General features: G+C 31.7%; 1 protein-coding gene across 2 annotated transcripts in view; it reads right to left on the bottom strand.

Annotated features, from left to right (window-relative positions):
* LOC124530577 (neuropeptide FF receptor 1-like) overlaps positions 1 to 24,035 on the bottom strand; it is a 164,918-nt gene that overhangs the window by 17,715 nt on the left and 123,168 nt on the right. For both annotated transcript variants that reach the window (XM_047104797.1, XM_047104798.1), the window contains exons 4-5: positions 5,192 to 5,297; positions 2,748 to 2,845 (exon numbers count right to left, since the gene is read on the bottom strand). In XM_047104797.1, coding sequence (XP_046960753.1) covers positions 2,748 to 2,845; positions 5,192 to 5,297 — 204 coding nt within the window. The remainder of the gene's footprint in view (positions 1 to 2,747; positions 2,846 to 5,191; positions 5,298 to 24,035) is intronic.

A 24,035-nucleotide genomic window follows, 5' to 3' on the forward strand; every position in this document is an offset into this window, starting at 1 on the left:
AGACTCTTCCGTTGCGTACCCAAACAAATCTGTAGCCGATTTCTTTTGCCCTGATTCTAGCAGCTGCATGTATAGCCTTGTTATGAGCAGAAAGGTGTTCCATTAGATATATAGGTTGTTTTTTGTCTGCTGCCATGCCGATGTGACTGGTATTAAGTTTATTCTTAGCGTTTATTCTATTAAATTTTGTAGCCGCTGCGAGGTATCCATCACGAAGACGAGAACTAGAAAATTTTACAACAATCGATCGCGGTCGATTGCTCTCAGTATCTTTCTTAGCGATTCTGGTGCAATGAATAATGTCAGCATCTTTTACATCATAGTTTACTATTTTACTTAGTTGCAATACTGTGTTTATTAGGTTTTCCGATTTACTTTCGGGAACATTTTGTAGTTCGATATTACAAGACCTTGAATGTTGTTCTAGGAGATTCATACGTATTGTTAAGTCTGTAAGAGAGGTTTGCAGGATGCTATTATTTTTTTCAAGTTTTTCAATTTTTGAAGATTTTTCCTCTAGAGATACTTTCATTAACTCGTATTGATCATTAAAGAAGTTAAGGGATTGTTGAAAGCTTGACAAAACGTCGTTCATCTTAGCAAACTGTTCCGTAACTACTTCTTTAAGGGCATTTTTTATTTCTTGTTTAATTATGTCTCTCACGGTGTTAATTGAAATTTGCGTATCGTTGTCAGCATTATTAATTAAAGCATGACTTTGGTTTACGGAAATTTTATTTCGCAGTGTAACATTAGGATCGTTCAACGAGATTGGGTCGTTCGCATCATCGTTGTCTTTTTTAGAGACATTATTTAAGAGTGCAGGTTGCAACGGGGTTACGGGTGTATTGCCTTTGGGATGTTTATTAATACAATCGGAACATTTCCAATTCATCTTTTGCGTTGAGTTCATATATTTAATTCGCTTATCCGTTACGTTTGCACATAAATAATCGTAGGACTGGTGGCATTTAGAACATTCTAGGTATTCCTTAGCCTTAATAGCATTGAGACAGTTTTTGCAATTTTTTGTTGACATTGTGCACGTTTGAAACCGTTAAAAAATAGAAAATAGACGCTATTATTTGAATATCAGTTAGAGTACTTTAAGCGCTTACAGCACGCAATAAAGCATAACGCGTTAAAATGTTCCGAAATAAATATGCGGCGAATACGCAGCACGGGTCAATAAAATACTGAGAATAGCTTCCTGTCGCTATCTTAGCGAAAGAAAGGACGTAAGCGCCATGCAAAATACGTCGCTTACGCGTTTCTATCAAAAACACTAGAATTGCACAAAATTTGTAACCGTTTTTTGTTTCAATTGTTTTCTTTTTTCAAGTTTCAATGATAATTACACTTTATAACACTGTTAAAATTAAAACTAGAACTGAACGTATTTTATTGTTATTATTCACAATAATTAAAACCACTAATTTCACTTTTTATACATAATTAGGAATTATTTCTGGGAGCTTACAGCGAAGCACCGCTAGCTTTCATGTTTATCTAATATTGTGCCAAAAGAAGTATCAATAACAATAAAACATACTTATTTGTACATCTCAATAACACAAATAATAATATACCTATATCGGATCAATAAGATTACGAAACAAAGAGTTAGTGTTTACCTAAATCTACAGCCTCAGTGTGTATCTCGCGGCTTACCGCTGAAATGTTGCGATCTTTTCGCCTTTTCAAATAAATCAGTACAAAAGGGTGATTTTGTAGAAAAATATTCACAAATTTGCATCTTAATGACATTCACCGATACCAGGGGACAGCCTCGCTGTTCTCTCCAAAGTGAAAATAAAATAATTAATTCGTATTTTTTTTCAATTTCATAGAATTAATAACAGAGCAATATTTTTATAAAATTAATACATCATTGCTAATTCGGGAGCTACTTGATTAAAGGATTTTTTTGTAATCTGAATAATCCTTTATCAAATTAATAAAATCTTGATCAATTTTATTTTACATAAAATTTTATTAAAAATATTATGAATTGAAATAAAAACTAAAAGCATTAATCAAATCAACAAGGTTTGATCTCCAGTTTCTGAAACACTTCTCAAAGACAAATTAATGATTTGCTTTTAATCTGAATGCTTATAAACTGTAGGTACATACAAATTTCACTGAATTTAGAAAACAACATATTGTATTATTTCTAACTTTAGAGCTCATGTCAAAAACACATTGATAAAGATTATTCTATACAAAATGATATTAAAAATAAAAACGCGTGGACTTGTTTCATTGATTTCTAGGCTGAATATATAAAAAATAGTATTTTGCATATTTTGTAACAAAAATTAAAAAAAGAATTACTTAGTTCCTTTACGGTTCTCGACATAGCTGCACTTTCTATTATATGACTATCTTAAAAAAACACAAAACAAATTCTTAATATATATTATACACTTTTAATCTTAAGAAATACAAATACCGCACTTTTTAATTTTGCAAAAACTATATTAAATTATGCTAATTAGAAGACTAAGACTTGCGAAGCCGGGCCATAAACATTCCATATATACCACCTACACGCCTTTAGACATGGGATGTTATTAAAATTATACCTATAGACACATTTCCTCGCTAACCTTTGAAACCGGAACACAACAATAATAAATATTTCATCAAGCCCAGATACAAAATCCACCAGCCGTTTGGGTATTAAACCAATAGCGTTTAAATAAATATAAATAGCTAGGTTTATTATTTATTTATTACTTTACCTGTTGACTGTTTGCGCTGCCCTCAGTCTGGTCGAAGGGAGGCAGCACGGAGCATAAACGTCTGCCCATCAGAGAATACGAGACCACTACTATGCAACCTGAAAAGAATAACATTAATAACAATTTAATTATTTATGCTAACTAAACTTGTAATAATGAAATCTACATCTTGATGACTTTACATAAACTTTATATATATATCACCCTAAAATTGTAAGCATCGTTAGATTATAAACTATATCTCGTGAGATTGTGAACTGCCGACAGATTGTGAACTGGGACAAATAAATTGCAGTTAAATTATAAAAACTGTAAGCAAAATATCTATCTATAATAAAATATCTATAATGTATCGAAATTGGAAATATGTATTTTGTTTGAATAAACTTTTATGATCTTTTGACTGTTTACGATTGCGCGAGATAGATTATAATCTAACGTTATATACAATTTAACGGCAATATATATATTATATACCGGAGAACGCTAAGGTATTTTTTTTATCTAAGCGTAGATATTTAATTGTAATTTTACAAAAGTGCAAGAGGCCATATTGAAAGTTATTTTCAGGTTGTAGAATATTATATGGTCAAAGTTTTAAGCCTAATACGGTTCATACATTCTTAGCATTTGTATTTTATCTATTATTAATAGTTTTATACCGATCTATTTTAGCATATCGGAAAAACGGATATTGAAATTTGAATATCAATGCAAGGATCATTTACCGTACATGATATTTCATAATTCCAGTCTTAAATAAGATGAAATTTCACCTGTCTGACTCAACTTTTCGCATTATAGGCCCCACGATTAGAAGCTTAAGCGTCATAATCGGATAAAATAAAATTTCATTTATTCCAGATATTATAAGCACTTTTAAAAAGTAATGTAATTAATTTAAAGTACCTAAATTTACATCTGGTTCGGAAAATTCTGCCGAAAAGTACCGACAAGGAAGACAGTCGTTATTCTTTTCCGCAAATTTTGATAGGTAAATTAAAAATAAGATATAATTGAATGAAACTACTACGATTATCATAAACACATATTACCAAATTTGAGGAACACTAAGGTGATAAATTTATATCGAGCTCATCGAAAAATCAAGGAAAACATCGTGAGAAAACCTGCATGTGTCTAATTTCATAGAAATTCTGACACATGTTTATTCCCCCGACCCGCATTGGAAAAGCATGGTGGAATATGTTCCAAACCTTCTCCTCGAAGGGAGAGGTCGCCTTAGATATTGGAAATTTACAATCTGATGTTGTAGGTGAACACTTAAACTCAAAATCATTAACTCGGAAGAGTTTTACATTTTCACAAAGTAAGCCATAACGAGAGTGTGTAACTGTCACCCGACGTTATCGTTAACGGTTATTTATTAACGAAATCAATATCGCATCCGATAATATGAACGCGTTCTTTTATGGAAACCTTTTTACAAGGTGACAGTTAATTAATATGATAATGTACTCTTTGCATTATGGCATTATTAAATAAAATAAATATTAAACCCTTTTATAAATAGACAGCATCCAAATTTTATATTTTTTTAGCTAACTTGTCTAGAAACCTAAATTGTCTAAATAAGTAAATAAAAATAGGTTGCGACGTCAAGTTAGGGCATCTAAAAAGTTGATTGATAACCAGCGTGTTATCTAGAGATAGCTCAAGACAGCTAAAATATAATAAATCAATTTTCGACCAACAATATATTTTTTGTCATTTATTATTTCCATACCTACTTGTGTGAATTTCAAAAGCTTTTTGTACTATCACATTTAATATTATAAATTTCAAGTATTTGGCTAATTTGTGAAGATAAACATCGTGAAGAAACCTAAATAGGTCAAACAATACCAACCACATATGTATCAAATTTATACTTCTATATAGAAGAGTCGTGATCGAAACCACTGTGAAGTTTTTTACCAGTGTCCTAAACAAACCTTAAACTTGAAACAACACTTAAGAATTGATAGAAAGATCATCTGAGGATACGTCTTCGTTTGGTGTTTATCTTATCTTAAACTAGGTCATAATATATTATAAGGTTATGTAACTCCTTCTACAATAAAATACTTTTATTTATATTTGACAAAATCACATACATTACTATGATCCCAATGTAAGTAAGGCACTTGTGGTATGGAAAATCAGAAGTAACGACGATACTACAAATACCCAGACCCAAAACAACATAGAAAACAAATGAACTTTTTCTACATCAACGCGACCGGGAATCGAACCCGGGACCTCGGAGTGGTGTACACAGGAAAACCGGTGTATACACTACTCGACCAGGGTCTACATCAACACGACCGGTAATCGAACCCGGGAGTGGCGTACCCATGAAAATCGGTATACACACTACTCGACCACGGTCGTCAACGTCGTAACACTAATGTTATATTCTTGAAATGAAAAATAATACTCACCAGGCACCGCGTAGACAAGTATGAAACTGAACGCACCGAAAAGTTCTTTTCTAATCGAATCTGGCCACTTCTCCGTGCAGAATTCGATACTGCTCTCAACCCACATCTAGAAGCAAAAGATACATTTCAGCTTTATATTTACTGGTGGTAAATGTCAATAGAGCTAATAAATTCACTTGGATCGTATAAAGTCGAGAGTTGAAATACGAGCTATGTTGCCCTATTATTCATGTTTTCTTATTACTTTTTAGTGTTTACAGTTTTGACTTTTTTATGATATAGATAGGCGCAAATGGGTCTGATGGTAAGTGATCACCATCAACCATAGACAATGGCACTAAGAAATATTAATCATTTGTTTACGTCTTCAATCTACAATGGACACTTGCTGATTCATCGCAATAAGTTGCGGGTTTTAAATACAAATAGTAAAAAATAAAATGCCTTATTAGTCCAGGAATTTTAGCACCAAAAATCGGTCCGCTCTACATAAAATCCTTCTACGTGATTTTTCGATTGGATTATGTCGGAGGGTGCCCCCCAAGTATAAAACCGAGTTTCTGTCGTCCGAAACCGCGAGCGTTAGCCGCCATCTTGGAAAACGTTTTTTCGCATATATCTCGGAAACGGTAAGTTTTACGTAAAAAACCGAAGAAATCTTTTTTGTAGAGAACAAAATTTCCCACCTTTTTTATACCAAACCCCGTATTGTTGGTATTTTTCCGATATATTTAAGTAAAAAAAGAACGATTTTTTGGTTTTTGTAAAGAAACTCAATCATTTTTGGAGATACGAAAAAAAATGTTTCAATTAAAGTTGGAGAGCATGAAATTTTCTACAAATTTTATAAAAAATTTTTTGTACAAACTTTTTTTACTAATTTAATGCAAAAATTATTGATTTACTTTACAAAAACAAATAATTTGGTTTTTATTTACTTAAATATCTCGGAAAATATCAACAACAGGTGGAAAAGTTTGGTATGAAAACGGTGGGAAATTTTGTTTTCTACAAAAAAGATCTCTTCGGTTTTTAACGTAAAACTTACCGTTTCCGAGATATATGCAAAAAAAACGTTTTCCAAGATGGCGGCTAACGCTCGCGATTTCGGACGATAGAAAGTCGGTTTTATACTTGGGGGGGCACCCTCCGACATAATCCAATCGAAAAATCGCGTAGAAGGATTTTATGCAGAGTGGATATCTAAAAATCTTGGACTATATACCCAAATGACAAAAGTAACAGTGACAGGTATCCCCATGTTGCTGCGTTGAGTCAGCCAGTGTAACACCATAAATACAAGGAAAGTAACATTTTAGTTCAAAAAATGGGTAACGCTCGATGTAAGGAATTAGTATAATTTTTAACAGTGCCAATATCTATTCCACTTACCATTACGTGGCCCATTTGGCTGTAAGCCTACCCACAACCCACAAACATAATTTAATAGACAAATATTTAAACATACATTTTAGATTTAATCGTCTTTCATTACATTCTTGTATAATTTACTAATCAAGTGTAAGGAAAAATTTGGATTTATCTCTTTTGTGGATTTGTGGCAAAAAGGCAAAGATTATTTCGCCAATGTCACGTGCCATGGAGAAGACACGATGGAGATTGATCGGTACGGTCAAGATTACAGACTCAATTTAATTTCGAAGGCGTTAAAGTAGATTCCTTGTAAACCAGACTTACTAACCGGATACATAACCTCAAAATGCTTATTATATTTTCTACTCTGTGTAACGTAACAAAACCTAACAAACTAATACCAAGAGCAGATCTCTCCTTTCACTAGTACATTATCCATACTAATATTATAAATGCGAAAGTAATTCTGTCTGTCTGTCTTGCTTTCACGCCCAAACTACTGGGCCGATTTACCCGAAATTTGGTACACAAATAGTCTAAGAGCAAGGACGTATGCTACTTTTAGATCGTAAAAAAGTGTTGTAAACAAAAATGTCTTATGTATGTAATGCTTCATGTTAATGTGTAAATATATCATTTTCTTCTCAAGCATAGCAGCGGGAAGCACCTAGTGCATATGTGCATATATACATACATATACCAAAATGTATGAGTGATGGTTGAAAAGAATAAAGCTCATAATGAAAATGCGTAGAATATTAAATACGATACTCAAATTTCTTTATTGGTGATTTTGGTCAGGTATTCCACCGACAATAAATAGTACCTAATATTGTATTATAACTTGAAGGCTGAGTAAACCAGTCCTATTAAAAGCACAAGTGACGTCATTGGTGGTGTTTTGGTGCTTTAATGATTCTGAAATATTTCTCACAGCGTGTATGTCTATGGATGGTAGTGACCACTTATTATAGAAGCTTATAACTTCTGTAGAATATTATATGCCACAATATATTTATTTATTCATTTACAACATATTATTATTTAAGTAAAATAATGAATTGACTTTAATTATAAAGTTATGTGTAACGAATTGTAGCGAATAATAGGACGTTGATTCTATCACAAAATACATATTTTTGAACAATAAAATAAACTTATCAATAGAATATCTAATTGTAAACATTTTGTATCGAAAACAATAATATAAACATCTATTCAGTTCTCTTTACGCTGCATGCTGATGAAAGATTTTTCAATATAATAAGATAAGATTTAATTATTAATCAATTGAAGTATTCAAAATCAAAATATACTTTATTCAAGTAGGCTTCTACAAGCACTTTTGAATCGTCATTTAACAACTATATTAAGTGAAGCTACCAATGTTTCGAAAAGTAGATTCTACCGAGAAGAATCGATAAGAAAATCAGTAGTGACTCTTTTTCAAAATTTAAACTTACAACATAACTAACATGTTAACGAACATGATTATATTTTTAAATGTAAATGTTTAATACAATAAATTAATTTATTAGTTGCTATATTTGATGAACATTTATTGTTTAATATCAGTAAAACCTTACATTATTCCCAGAACCCTGGGAATCCCCCCTAGGTGTTGGAGGCCCGTTTAGATGGGCTGACCGTCAGGGCGTCACGGTAGCATGCGTAAGCGATCCCGTGGCGTCCGCCGAAAGACGGAGAGGGTACCGCTGGTTTTTTAGTGGGTAAACCCAGTGTGCTTGGGCGCACTAGGCGTCCAGGGCTCCGGGAAGTCACCCCATTTATTTTCTATCACATGGAGGAACACGTAATGCGTTTTTCCAGCGAAAAAAATGGAATATTGATTAATAATGAGTCGATACATATACACTCTAAACCATAAAATACACAACAATGTGGTAATAAATTCCTAAATTAATAATTATTTAAAGCTATCCGTAAATATATTCAACTTCCAAGCGAGCGAAACCGCGGCAGCTGCTAGTTCTAATGCATATAAAGTACATAAAGATGTAATAGAACACATTATAGTATATATTATAGTTACTTTTAGATAAAGCTCGATAAATCTAATACTTTTGAAATACAGCGTGTGTTGAGGAGACTTTATTCATATCCATCACTTAACCACGTGTAACCCCGACAACTTAAGGTCATGTTATACTGATGATTGAATAAATCATATCAGACATTAAAGTTTTTAAGCGAAGTATTATGATTATTAATTTATTATAATGTATGCATTTGTCTGAAATATTGTCCAGACATGTTATTTTGAGTATTTGTAAAAATTAAAAAAAAATACTAATATTTTGTGTTTTAGAACGACTGCGGTTCTCTTTAATTTATTTTCTTTGCTTGACAATTAAATTGTACATAAAAAAGTCAGTCCTTCAAGCCGGATTATCTTCTGAAAATGTTTACTTAAAAACATTCTTCATGTTTTATTCAAAATGCAGTCAAAAAATGGACGATGAATTTAGACACATAGCTGAAATATATCTATAGCTTTTTAAAAATCAGTATGACATCACCCTAACAATGTATTTACCCCGTAGGTACTAGTTTTCAATCCTTCACTTTTTTATATACTTTTCTTGTTTATTTTTGTTACTACTTATAAAAAGTAATATGTTGTCTTTCGAGATTTTATTCTCTTTTATAATTCTTGTGTGTGGCTCACGGCTTAACTGCGTCGATTTTACAAATACCTGTTTCATATACAAATTCATAATCGTTTCTTCAATATCCATTACATTTACTTATTGGTTAAAAAAATTATTTAACTACATTTTCATTCATTCTCATTCATTTTGGATCAAGAATCGGAACAAGAATCTCAGCAGCATTTAGTCATCAATATACGTTGTACATTCAACTTGATGTGGAAATGAAACGAACGCCTTCTGAATATGTTTTTCATATTGAATATATGTAAATAATAAAGAATTGACAGAAAATATACCCGCTGAGTTTCTTTCACTGGTTTTTCTCATGTCAGGGGCTTCATTTCCAAAACGGTGATAGAGTTTAAGTTCACAATCAATAAGTATAATGCTTCTACGAAGAATGAAGGTTTTAACTTTGAACTTGACTCTAGTAAATATTTCGCACCTTAGATTCAGTAAGCATTAAATATAGATTATTTTTTAAACAGCCTAGTAATTTCTCTTGACATAGACTCTCGACCACCATACATTGATTGCAATATCACGTCAGCAATGATAATTATATTATTAAATTAATGTTTGTACTGGAATAATAATTATCACTTTATCTTAAACTTTTATGAGTTACAAATTGCGTTGATCAAATCTCGTGCTTGAAAGTATTATGATAGTTTCTTTAAATCTGATCAATCTATATATTTATAAACTACTTTTTAGTAACATGGGAGTATAACATCGGTTAAGATTCACGTGTTCTCACCACTGTGCCTTCGCGGTTCATTGTACTTGAATTATACTTAAAACTATAATAAGAATATAAGCTACTATATACCATATGAGTTGACACATCTATAAATATTAGTACGTAGTATAAAACATAGTCGCATACCGCTGTCTTGTATGTATCTTTAAAATTACACAACGGATTTTGATGTGCTTCTTTTTAATATATACAGCGATTCAAGAGAAAGGAATTTCTGTATAATACATATACAATATAGTATCAATATTATATATGTATGTATTATACAGAAATTCCTTTCTTTATCTCAATTCAATATGTACGAATCACTGACAATTTTAGAAGTTTATAATGTGATGTCGTAAATAAACATACTCTGGGGTATATTTAGTATCAGTATTGCACCCCTGAAACGGGGCGGGGACAGTAACTAAACGATAAAATTAAGTACGATTCCTGTAGTTGTCATGTGTGGTCATCTCGCTTCGTTTACCGTTCTCAGTTCGTTGAACTGAGGACGTGCAGACTTTTTATTTTATTTTGTATTTTAGTTACTATAGCGAATGTAATATTTAATACTGTGCAATACATGTGCACACAATTTTAATGTTTTCATATTGAACACAAAATGTAATATTATATACACTATTTTATACATAAGTAACCTAAGACTTTAAAGCTATCCTTGATTAAATATAAATGTTACATTTTTTATAAACCAACCAGAAAACTACATAACACATACATATATTGCGTCAAATAAAAAATAATATGATACTTTAAAATTTCCAAATTATACTATTTAATTACATTATTGAATGTCGTTGAAACAGTATGAGTAGCAAAATTATTTATACTATTATATTAACAATATATTAAGAATGTGGGTCTACCATACTGTTTTAATTGTGTTGTTTTCAAGTTAGCTAAAAGTAAGCGGAGTGGGATTTTGCGGTAAGGTGAAGTGGGGGAGATGAGTTTTAATGATTATGAAAATATATTTGATCTTTTAAACGATACAAACAGTGGCTTTAGAAAAACAAAAGAGAGAAATATCATAATTGATATTATAAGTTGTATTGTATTCAAATGAGAATAGGGTATGAATTTTGGGACTGCTTATGTACTGACGAAGAGACAAGCTAGTATTTTTATGTATATTTTTTTAAAAACCTCACACATTACCATTCTTTACACGTACACACACACGCGCGCGCGAGTGCGCACACCCACACACATATTTAATAAGCAACACACACATTCAACGACAACATTGATTTTCAAAGACCAAAGTTATATAAGTGCATTAATATTCAAGTGCATTTTCATAAGATGTGTAATAGTAGAATAAAATAAAATAACTAAAACTCGTTTAGATGACAACTGGCAGAGTTATTTTACTTGTTGCGCATACAATGGGAGCTGCTTCACTCAACAATAGTTATTTCACAGTGAAAAGGTTTCAAGAAATCTTGTTGAGCGAACATTTTATTACATTAAATCGTTCTACTTTATATGAATGAGTGCAATAGTAAAGGTTTTCGGGTGCAATTAGTTTTATCTTTAGAGTTGAGACACTAAGATTTCTATTAGGTGTGGAAATCTTATTTATTTATAAAATAAAATTTGAATAGTGTTAATAATAATTTTTTTTAGAGAAATTATTATTTGAGTATTTATTACAGTTATACGTGTTTATACAAAAAAAAAAAGAGCCGAGATGGCCCAGTGGTTAGAACACGTGCATCTTAACCGATAATTGCGGGTTCAAACCCAGGCAAGCACCGCTGATTCATGTGCTTAATTTGTCTTTATAATTCATCTCGTGCTCCGCGGTGAAGGAAAACATCGTGAGGAAACCTGCATGTGACAGATTTCATAAAAAATTCTGCCACATGTGTATTCTACCAACCCGCATTGGAACAGTGTGGTGGAATATGTTCCAAAACCTTCTCCTCAAAGGGAGAGGAGGCCTTTAGCCCAGCAGTGGGAATTTACAGGCTGTTACTTATACGTGTTTATAAACCGTAGCTAAGTAATAAAAATGTATGTATAAATAACAGTTTCAAGTGATGGTATATATTTGAATGTTTCAATATTTTTGCGTATAATAAATATGATTTGCAGAATTCATTTATTTATTATAATATTTTTACATCCGGTTTTGACTACACGTTTAAAACTAGAAGTGAGCATATAAAATGGTATTCTTATTTTATTCGTGAGAATGGATCCAGCAAAGAACTATTTTTGTTTCCTTCAGGCTAAATAGATGATTGATTGCAAGGAAAGTTTTTGTTTTATTCCAACACAATATAACTCTCCTAAACCAAATTGTCTAGAGTATATAATGACTAATGAACCCTTAGTATCAATATTCCTTATGCTTTATATTTTTTCCTAGGATGTGACTTATAATTAACTTAATAAATGCTAAATTTATAGATATTAAAAATAATATCAACAAATAATCATAATTAAAATAATAATCACAATATTACAAGATTAATTATGTTCTCTTGTTTGAACATTGATGAGCTACGGCGTAGCATTCTGGTTCTACGAAAATTATTACTACTTCGAAAAAGCAAATATTATTTATTTTACTTGTATATTTAAAATGAGATTATTATTGTGGATTAATCTGATATCAATTGAGATGTACTCTATTTCTTCAAAAATTAAAGCAAGTTTTTATTTTAGGTGGATAGACAAATAGGCCACTGCTTAATTATCTAAGAAATATAACTCATTCCAAGCAACCCGAATGTATAATTACTAGCTGTTGCCCTCAGCTTTGCTCGCGTAAAATACGTTTATAAATACTTAAAAGGCGAATTCAAAATATAACATAAAGACTTGTATGTATTGTGTATTTGTAAAGAAAGCTGGTGGTTCAGTCATTTCCATTTTAAAGATTTGACCTTAGCTTTGTTAATTGACTTTAAGCGCAAACTGTACTCTTTTGAACTTAAATTTCTATTATTTATTATTTCTCATCTATCCATCCATCGTCAAGTGATAACTGTAGCCCCTAGGACATTCCGATGGAGTGCCGTAATTATTAGTCTGGTGTTGTTGCATAATTTTGGAGGTGTTAAATTCTTCAGTAACGTTACTACGCTAACTTAAAAATGACGGACCTCAAGCATACTAATGTACGAAATTTCAACCTCTATTTCAACCTTTAGGGGTTAAATATCCAAAAACGGTTAAATAAGTATCTACTCATTTCTAAGCAGTTTCCCGAAGATATAGTTTCATGTTTCTAACTTCAAAGATGACGAACTTCTAAATTAACCTTTATACGAAACTCTTATTTTACCCCTTTGGGCTAAAATATTCAGAAAACTAATATACTATACTACTCTGGCCATTTTAAAGATTTGGTTTTGTGCTTTATTAATCATTTTAGGCGTAAACTGCACTCTTTTAAACTTAAAAGATATTCTGAAAGTATTAAAGATATTCGTTGGATTTACACTATTTCTCATCCATCCAACTATTATCCCGTGATAACTGTAGCCTCTGTGGCACAATAGAGTGACGTAACTATTATTATGGTATTGCTGCATAATTTTGATCTTAAATCCCTCAGTAAAATTATTGACACAACAATCTTCTAACTTAAACGAAATTTTAACCTCTATTTCAACCCTGTACTGTAAGGGTAGAATAGCTAGAAATGTATAAAAACATATCTACTCATTTTTAATCAGTGTCATAAAAAACAATGTTTTATGTTTCTGTTTCAAATTACTGGCTGCCATACTAACGTTCAATCTTTATTGGACCCTCTTAAGAGTAGAATATCCAGAAACACTTAAATAAGTCCAGACTAATTTTTAATCAGTATTCCAAAAGTAAAGTTTCATATTCCTACGCAATAAAAAATACTGACTTCTATAGTAACATTCAACCCTTATTTCACCCCATCAGGGTAGAATATCCAGAAACGTATCAATCATATCTTCTCATTTCTAATCAGTATCCCAAAAATAAGTTTTCATGTTTCTACCTTAAAAAATAACAGACTTACATTCTAACTTTCTTTCCTTATTTCTCCTCCTTAGGAGTAGAATATGCATAATCGCTTAAATTAGTCTTTACAGATTTCTAATTATTAATCTTAAAATAAAGTTTCATGGACCTAACTTCAAAAATGGCGGACGCCCATAAGTTAGTATAACTTTCAGCCCTTATTTCACCCATTTAGGGATAGAATATCCGAAAACGTTGAAATAGGTATCGACTTATTTTCAATCAGTATCCCAAAAATAAAATTTCATGTCCCTAACTTAAAAAAATTACGGACTACCATATAAACTGTCAACCTTTAATTCACCCATTTCATGTTTCCAACTTTAAAAATGTCGAATTTGCATTCAAACGTTTAACCCCTATTTCACCCCCTTAGGAGATAGAATTTCCAATATTCCTTTCTTAGTGGCTGTCTACTCAATACGCAATAGACATGTTATTTAAAACTTAGATCTACCTACATTATTAATAATACATGCTAAATGATGTATCTATACTGTTCCATGTTGAGGAGTTTCTTCATCTAGAGCCAATCCTTATCAATTCATGCTCAATTTTTATCAAAATTGAGCTACCGTGTTAAATTTAAGATCCATAGGATAAGGAGAGATGGTTTATATTTAATTTGCAAGATTCAATTACAACATACCAGGAAAGGTCAAGCTTAATAAAAACCTATAAAATTACATCTGACTTTTTCATTTTGACTTTCAAGAGTTTTATCTGGAAATGGCTTCTCGTATTTTAAACACGTCTCGATCAAATCTGGGATTACAGATTATAATAAATATATTTCGTCTTTTTTATTTCAATCTGGAGGGCATTTTTTTAAACCCAAGTTCGGAATTTTAAGTATTAAATGTCCACGCCTTGAATTAAAGAATACAAATTTGAATATTTTGAATAGAATAAAATATATACGAGTTTTACACAAAAATCTACATATACTTAATATTATTAATGCAAAAATTAATGTCTGTTTGTCTATTGCTTACGGCTAAACCATCTTACTGTGTTTGATGAACTTTAGTAAGACGAAAACTTAAACCCTTAAGGACCTAAGCTATTTCTTGTACCCAAAACTTACAACCCCTAACAGGCAGGCAACGCCGTTCGCGAAAATCTAGCATTACATAGATCGGCTTAAACTTAATGTGTAATAAAGGTCTTATTTATCAATCCAGTCACGACAATCTTTCATTACAAATATTAAACAAATAAAATTATATCAAAGAATCCAGCATGCGTCAGTAATAAAATTAAAAGTCAAAAGAGGTTCTACATAATCATATGACGTATTACTGAGACAAAATATTTAAAAAAAATAATAGCAAGAAGTTATTTTACCATACCTAAAGTTATCCACCATTGGTTAGCGATAAAGTTTTACCCTCTATAATGTAATGCGACCTTATATAAACACATAATATACATTTCCAAGGTTCCGACACGCGTTAGTTCCATTATAGAAGAGTATTTTTCTGTACAGCTGTTTACGAGATGTATAGTGCATGAGTGTGTTTCTGCTTCCTCTTTGTATATTTAATACCCAAGCGTTGAATCGAACTACAATTGAAATACATTTAGTACTTAATAAATCTATTTAACTTGGATCATTTAAATAAATAAATATAAGTATTGGACAACATCACATACATTATATTGATCCCAACATAAGTAGCTAAAGCACTTGTGTTATCGAAAATCAAAAGTAAGGATGCTACCACAATCGCTCAGACTTAAGACAACATAGAAATTAAGTTTTTCTACGACGACTCGGCCGGGAATCGAACCTCGGTGTGGCGTACGCATGAAAACCGACCACCGAGGTTGTCAAATATTTGACTCTATTTTGTCTCTATATTTTTAATTTGTAACGATGAATAAGGTCAGGATTGTAATTATAACGTCCCCGGCTTTTGTCTTAATATATAAAGCTCGTATAGTATTTAATAAAAGCTTTGTATAAACAAAATTATTTCATTATTTATTGGGTCATGATTTCATTGAATGTTTACTCCCAAAATAATACCGAGAATTCAAATATAAATATATTTATTACATTGTTTAAACATTAATAACCTAAATCGAAGAATAAAAAACAGAAATAAACTTCACTTATCTTATAGAGTAAAAGATTAATGTTATAAAGTTTGTTTGTATGTTTGCAGGAACGTGACAAATTAAGTAAGATTTTATTAAATAATTAGTTAATTTTAAAAACGTTTACATTATTTATTGTAAGTTTTATTTAAATAAATAAATATGAGACAACATCACATACATTACTCTGATCCCAATGTAAGTAGCTAAAGCACTTGTGCTATGGAAAATCAGACGGTACCACAAACATCCAGACGTAAGACAATATAAAAACTAAGGATAATCTACATCGACTCGGCCGGGAATAGAACCCGGGACCTCAGAGTGGCGTACGCATGAAAACCGGTGTACACACCACTCGACCTTTGACGGAGGTTGTCTAAATTGAATAACTAATTCTGTAATAATAATAACACTTTTTTATAATTGTATTGATAAAATTACAGTAAGACTGTACTTTGACTTTTCTATTCTTATTGCAAATCACGTGATGTGTACTGAGGTTTATATAAGAGATAGAAGCTCCATATAGAGGTCATTTTCGTGGAACAACAAGGTGTTACTTATGATATGATATAATTTTGTGATAAAATATACTTGTTATTGCTTGTTAAATTATTAATAATACATTAAGTGGTTATTTTGCTATTATCAAGATATAAAGTTAGTACAAAGGTGATTAGTATTAATACAAATAATAATTAATACAAAATACAATATTAATATTACTAGAGCTATTATAATTATTAAATAAATGTTGATTATAATTCATTTAATCTTTTATTGTCTTATAGCCTTCAAATACAATAAAGTAATAGAAGTTACATTTAAAATATTCTGACATAATGTATTAAATCACCATAAATCAATTTAACAAACGCGCTAATCTCCAGAATCATTGCCCTAAGTCCATTTATCGATGCATGAGAAGCCAAATCATGTATGATAGAATCTGCTATCTATACTTCTATTATAAATGTGAGTAGTAAAAAGTGAGTAAAAGTAACTTTATCTGCCTGTCTGTCTGTTGCTCTTTCATTACCAAAACACTAAAGTCTATTTGATGAAATATATACTGCGAAGCAGCGGGCAACAAATAGTGTATAATAACGGAGTAAATTCGGGAAGAACAGCTAGTATAATATAAAGTGACGACTGTAGCAAGTTATAAATGAAAGTTTTACCTTACTGTTGGTGGAAATATGATGTCTAAAGTGGTCAATTTCATTTTATGTTGGCATTGTCATAAAATTACTGAGTCGGGAATTGTGCTGCGAGAACCGATGGATGTTTATCACAACGTAGGTAGTAAAGTTTCATAGTGTTATAAATTAACAAAATAAGGTTTGAAAACCTAGAAATGCTAAAGTATACCCTGATGAAAATTCACAAATAGAGGTAAATAACACAAGCGGTCATGAAAACTAAGGGGTTTGTTTTACTCTTCGACTAACAGAAAAAAAAACGTGGCTGTCTCGCGGCGTACTAAAAATCTGAAGTAACGACAGTACCACAAACAACCAGACCCAAGACAACATAGAAAACTAATAATCTTTTTCTACATCGCCTCGGCCGGGAATTGATCCCATAATCTCGGAGTGGCGTATCTCCACCGGTGTACACATTACTGGACCCTAGAAGTCGTCAAATAAAAGAAAAGATAAAATATTTGGAACATATTAAATTAAATTGTGCCAATCCAGGTTGGTGGAATACACATGTGGCATAACTTCTAGAAAATTAGACACATGCAGGTTTCTTCACGATGTTTGATTCACCGCCGAGCATGAGATGAATTATAAACATAAATTAAGCACATGAATATTCAGTGGTGCTTGCCTGGGTTTGAACACGTAATCTTTTCACACGATCTTGGTCATATCGGCTCTCCACTGGGCCATATCGGCTCAACAAACAATACAAGAATTCAATACTCTTATAACCTTTGGGGATTGTAACATTCTCCATTAGAGTAATCAGCAATAGATACCACATTTGTACAAAAGGAAGATAATCTTATTTGTTTCCGGGTATATTAAGATAACACAAGCAACATATACGAGGTATTACTAATACTATCGGTTGCCTATTGTCTGTAATGAGATAATAATTCATTGTTAACAAAAATGTCAAAGACATATATAACAGAGCTGAGATGACCCAGTGGTTAGAACACGTGCATCTTAACCGATGATTGTGGGTTCAAACCCAGGCAAGTACGTCTATATATATGTTTACAAATTAATTCGTGTTTATAATTAATCTCGTGCTCGGCGGTGAAAGAAAAAAACGTGAGAAAACCTGCATGTGTCTAATTTCATCGAAATTCTGCCACAAACCCGCATTGGAACAGCCTGTATTTCCATCATCTAAGGCCACCTCTCCCTTTGAGGAGAAGGTTTGGAACATATTCCACCACGCTGTTCCAATGCGGGTAGGGGGAATAAACATGTGTCAGAATTTCTATGAAATTAGACACATGCAAGTTTTCTCTGAGCTGAGATGGCCCAGTGGTTAGAACGCGTGCATCTTAACCGATGATTGCGGGTTCAAACCCAGGCAAGCACCACTATATATATATGTGCTTAATTTGTATTTATAATTCATCTCGTGCTCGGCAGTGAAGGAAAACACCGCGAGGAAACCTGCATGTGTCTAATTTCATCGAAATTCTGCCACATGTGCATTCCACTAACCCGCATTGGAACAGCGTGGTGGAATATGTTCCAAACCCTCTCCTTAATGGAAGAGGAGGCCTTATTCCAGCAGTGGGAAATTTACAGGCTGTTACTTTATATATATTAGATTATTTGGAGTAATATAAGGCTCAGTAGGATTACCTTGTCATGACTGCAAAAAAAACACATCTTTGATTTTTAACTTTGTCAAGTTGTGTCAGCCGAATAAATGTCCTAATTTATTCTATTTGCTCATATTTTATGTATATTTTCATTGTTTTTTATATGCATTTTTGTCGCAATTGTATGATACAAAAATGATCTCATATATGTCGGAGATGACAATAATACGGAAGGTGATTTGACGAATCGCAAGCGTTGTTAGTATTGCATAACGCTTCGACGGAGTCTAGATGGGTCGGTGCGAGTCGGCGACACACCACTTCAGTGCTAGCCACCGTACAGACAACTCATCTAGAAACTGTCTTACGACTCGTCGTTATCATTGTGATTTAGAAGTGTTTAAAAGTAAACCGTTTGAGTGGTTACGGAACTTTTATTAATTAACCGAACCCGCATAACGCCCACACATAATGTCTGATGGTGAGAACCACCACTCAAATCAACCATCTCTGCCGTTATATATAAATTGTTGGGTGTGACAACAATCGAAATAGATAAAACATTAACAATGGCTTGACATTCAATTTAAATCTGCAAATAACATCGTCAACAGTAATAAATCAAATAGACCAGGATCCATGCTCCATTTTTGTATATAGTAGTAAATATTTGATCATCAAATCGACATATTTTATCCCTGATAACTCTATCAGCTACCACAATCAAGAAATTGTTGGGCGTCTCATCGTAATGAAGCTACTCACAAAACAATAGCTTGAAAGTAATCAAGTGAAAATATGGACCATGGATCCTGAAACAAGAGGTATTATTAAATTAAAAAAAATAAATATATGTATAGCATTTTCATTTAGAAAAAAAATGTGACTAAAGATCTAAAATTTTAAGTGTCTTAATCTCCGTGTTACTTGCCGTGTACATTTAGAATGATCAGTTGAATCACAATGGTTTCAAAATAAAGGGCATTCACCCGAATTCTTGTTTGAAATACCTCAAATTTACAATTACATTAAACCTTATACAGTAAACAAATGCTTATAATAATCCTATATTTACAGAGGACTTTACAAATATTCATTAAAAGTTACTTTAATATATTTCTAAATAAATGAGCTGATTATTTAAATTTGATATGAGAATATTAATTAGCAGTTCAAACGGAATTATATTAAAAGGTAAAGACAATATTTTACGTCACATCAGCGAAATGAATGAGAATAGAGCTTGTTTTTCTTTAAAATATTTTTAACACAAAGCATATTTCTCCTGGGGTTACAAAGGGTTCAGTAGCTGAAGTGAAAATCATCCCACGCCTCTAATGAGAAGATGGATTGGTCTGCTCCAGTAAGGCTGGCGAGTAATGATGATGTTTGTTTCTTTATTTTACTTTATAACAAATACTGAAACAGCCTGAAAGAATTAAGAAGGTGTAGCTCGAATTGGCTTGTTTATATAAACAGATTAGTAGTTGCCCGCGACTTGGCTCGCGTTTTAGGATGTTGGTTGTCATGTGTTGTGAAAAAACTAGCCTATGTCCTTCCTTGAATTCAAATTTGCTTCATACCAAATTTCATCAAATTCGGTACAGCGGTTTGATCGAGAAAGAGCGACCAACAGACAGACAAAGATACTTTCACATTTATACTATTATTATAAATATTATTGACACAATTATACGAAGCGATTATTGATTTATAATATTAGCTTGGCGTTTCATGAAATACTAAATCATACAGCAATATTTATTATTGTCGTTAACTAGTTTGGAGAGTAAGTAAGTCAGTGTGACGAACCTTTAATATTTATGTGACGTTTAATATTTTTAGTGTCAATGTCTATGTGGGCCTAATAACACAGACCTATTTGCCAGTATACTTTTTTTTCGTTAGAAAAACGCGTTACGCGTTTCCCCCATGAGTAAAAAGGATAATATGTGGGATTTGGCGGTGTACACGACGCCTTGTGTGCTCCGGCATACCAGAATACCCACTAAAAGACCACCTATCATATAAACAAAAAATAACGTGATATGCCGTTTAAATATTTTAGGGAATACTGATAATTTTAATGACTTTTTAATTTATAACTTAAATAAATTTCTAAAAGCCAGTGGTGGTTTTCAATTCGATGATTTTATGAATTTGTAAAATAATTCAAACGTACTTTCAAGTGACATCTTGACTATAATGTATTTGGATTAATTGATTCTAATCCATAGCCTTTATAGAGAAATGTAACAGGGCTATTATATAAACTCTGACGTCACACATATACATGTAACATTGAAAATGGGCAATAAAAATAAAGAAAGACAAAGAGAGAAATGTTCCATGTCCACTTAGTGTAGTTCTCAAGTCTTTTCATTAATAAGACTTAACGACACGAAAGCCGTTTGTACACGATAACGAACAAAAGATACAAAGGGTATGTACAGTGTATGTACTATTAGTACGAGCCGAGATGGCCCAGTGGTTAGAATGAGTGCATCTTAACCGATGATTGCGGGTTCAAACCCAAACACCACTAAATATTCATGTGCTTAATTTGTGTTTATAATCTCATATCATCTCGTGCTTGGCGGTGAAGGAAAACATCGTGAGGAAACCTGTATGTGTTTAATTTCATAGAAAATCTACCACGTGTGTGATCCGAAAACCCGCATTGGAAAAGCGTGGTGGAATATCTTCCAAACATTTTCTTTAAAGGAGGGGGAGGCCTTAGATCAGTAATAAGAAATTTACAGGCTGTTGTTTTTGTTTTGTTATTACTTGTAAGTGTCTATTCAAGGGACTCAGTGAAGCTACAATATAATAAGCATTTAATATTATATTTTTTATGAAACTAAAACTAGCACTATTTAATTATAACGTAAAAGAACAAATATTCTTTACACTGAAATAAAATGAAATTTTTATGAGGCTTTATCTTGATAGTAAATACAATTTATTTTCTATTCGAATTATTAATTCAACAAGCGCGTCTAATTCTTTGTCATATAATAGAACGAAATTGGCTTTTAATCCTCATCAGCATTTTTTTAGCTGAAAATAAAAACTATTTTTCTAACTCAACTACTAAATTTTAATATTTTCTTTATTTTAAATGCATAAGAAATTTACTTTAATATTCAACCATTTATAAAACTTAACGGTATTAATTACTCATCATTATGTAAGATGTCATTATTATTCATAATAGTTACAGTAATAAATTACACGTGTCCATATGTTTTTTTTTCTACGTAACTCAGAGAAAAGTGAATGATAACTACCCAAAGAAACACAGTCAGTAGACAGTACAGCTTACCAATAAAATTAAAATAAAATAATTCAGCTCTCCTTCTACAGTAATAAATTACACGTGTTCATATGTTTTTTTTTTTCTAAGAAACTTAGAGAAAAGTGAATGATAACTACTCAAAGAAACTCAATCAGTAGACAGTACAGAGGCTTACCAATAAAATTAAAATGAAAATAATTCAGTTCTCCTTCTACAATATAAATCCTTCCAATGAAATCAAATCTTTCAAGACCTCAAATGCAAACATTTTCGTCTATTATTATTGGAATCGAAGAAGCCATACAACTGCATGCAAACTAGTATTTGTTTCAATGAACAGTGAATACGATGACGTTCGGCTGTCCAGGTTTATTAAATAGTTCAGTATAGTCCTAGACCGTTGCTGGGACTTTGAACTACTCCTAGCACAAAATCCCTGACATTAAGAACAGTTTCCAAAACGAATTTAATGTAATAATAAGAATATCCATATTCCATATAATCAATATTAAAATTTACTCATTACGTATATGATACTATAATTCCATGAATTATATATATTATCTGATAGTATCGAATGACATATTTTAATCGAACGTAATATTATTTATACGATTGTACAAACAGAATCGTTGTTTACGAATACAATCATGAAACCATCATCATTAAAATAATTCATTTGTGGAATAATTACGAAACTTTTTATGTTTTAATTTATATAAAAATGATATTTATGTAAATTATTTCTTGATTCTAGCTCTTCTGGGTGGATCCCATCATGTAGCTACCACAACATCAGAGCCTTGTATTACTGGTTTACAGTTGCTGTGTTAATGAAATAACTGGCACCAATGACGCATCTTAAACCCTATGCATGATGCATCAAAAAGGAATGGAACTATGTAGCTATACAATACGAATGAAGATTTATGTCATTCGACAATAAATATCTAAGTACTAGTTCTAAATGTAATAAAAAAATAATTCATAAATCTTCAATTTATACAGCGTCAACCATGCTTATCAATGTCATGAAATTTCTTATATTAATTGAGTTTATAAGTTTGAAAACAATTGACGAAAAAAATATTTATACATATACATATCATTAGATAGCTCCCTAAATGTAATGGAAAAATATACTAATAATCTTATGTATAATAATCTCATGCTGGGGTATGGTATGTTTATATTTATTTAGTTATTTTTATTTTACCCAAGTGAAACTGAGTTTTCGTCTAGTATCATTGTATTCTCGTCAAAATTGAATAATATATGAACGCTGATGAAATAGGTATTATTTTGTTTTATTTAAAATTTATTTACCAAATGAATGAATTTAGAAATCCGTAGTCAACTTCAGATAAATTATAAATTTAATAAAACGGTATAATTATTATACAAAAATAAACACAGCACACTCACACACGTAAACCTTATTATTTAAAAGAAATTAACATTGAAAAACAAAATACTAATTTTCAATAAAATGCTAAATCATTTTGCAATTTATATTAAGATATCGAATTTATTTAAAAGAACAACTAAAAAATGAAATTTAAGATATTTTATTGCGGAAATGTTTTCGAGATCTCTATCTCATCTCTATCTATAACTATAACTAAAATAAAGCTTTTATAGCACGTAATAATAATCGCAAACCAGCGACTAGCGCTTCCCCGCGTTCTCACACCCCGCGTCGGTCCGAGCGACTCCGCGCAGGAGTCGGTGTTCGGTACTCCCCGGACCCCGCCCCTGCGTAATTACTAGTTAAGTAGTCCGACCTTGTCACCCGACCGGTGTGTGTATTT

This window comes from Vanessa cardui, chromosome 6, assembly GCF_905220365.1.
Source record: "Vanessa cardui chromosome 6, ilVanCard2.1, whole genome shotgun sequence".
In the NCBI taxonomy this organism is placed as follows: Eukaryota; Metazoa; Arthropoda; class Insecta; order Lepidoptera; family Nymphalidae; genus Vanessa; species Vanessa cardui.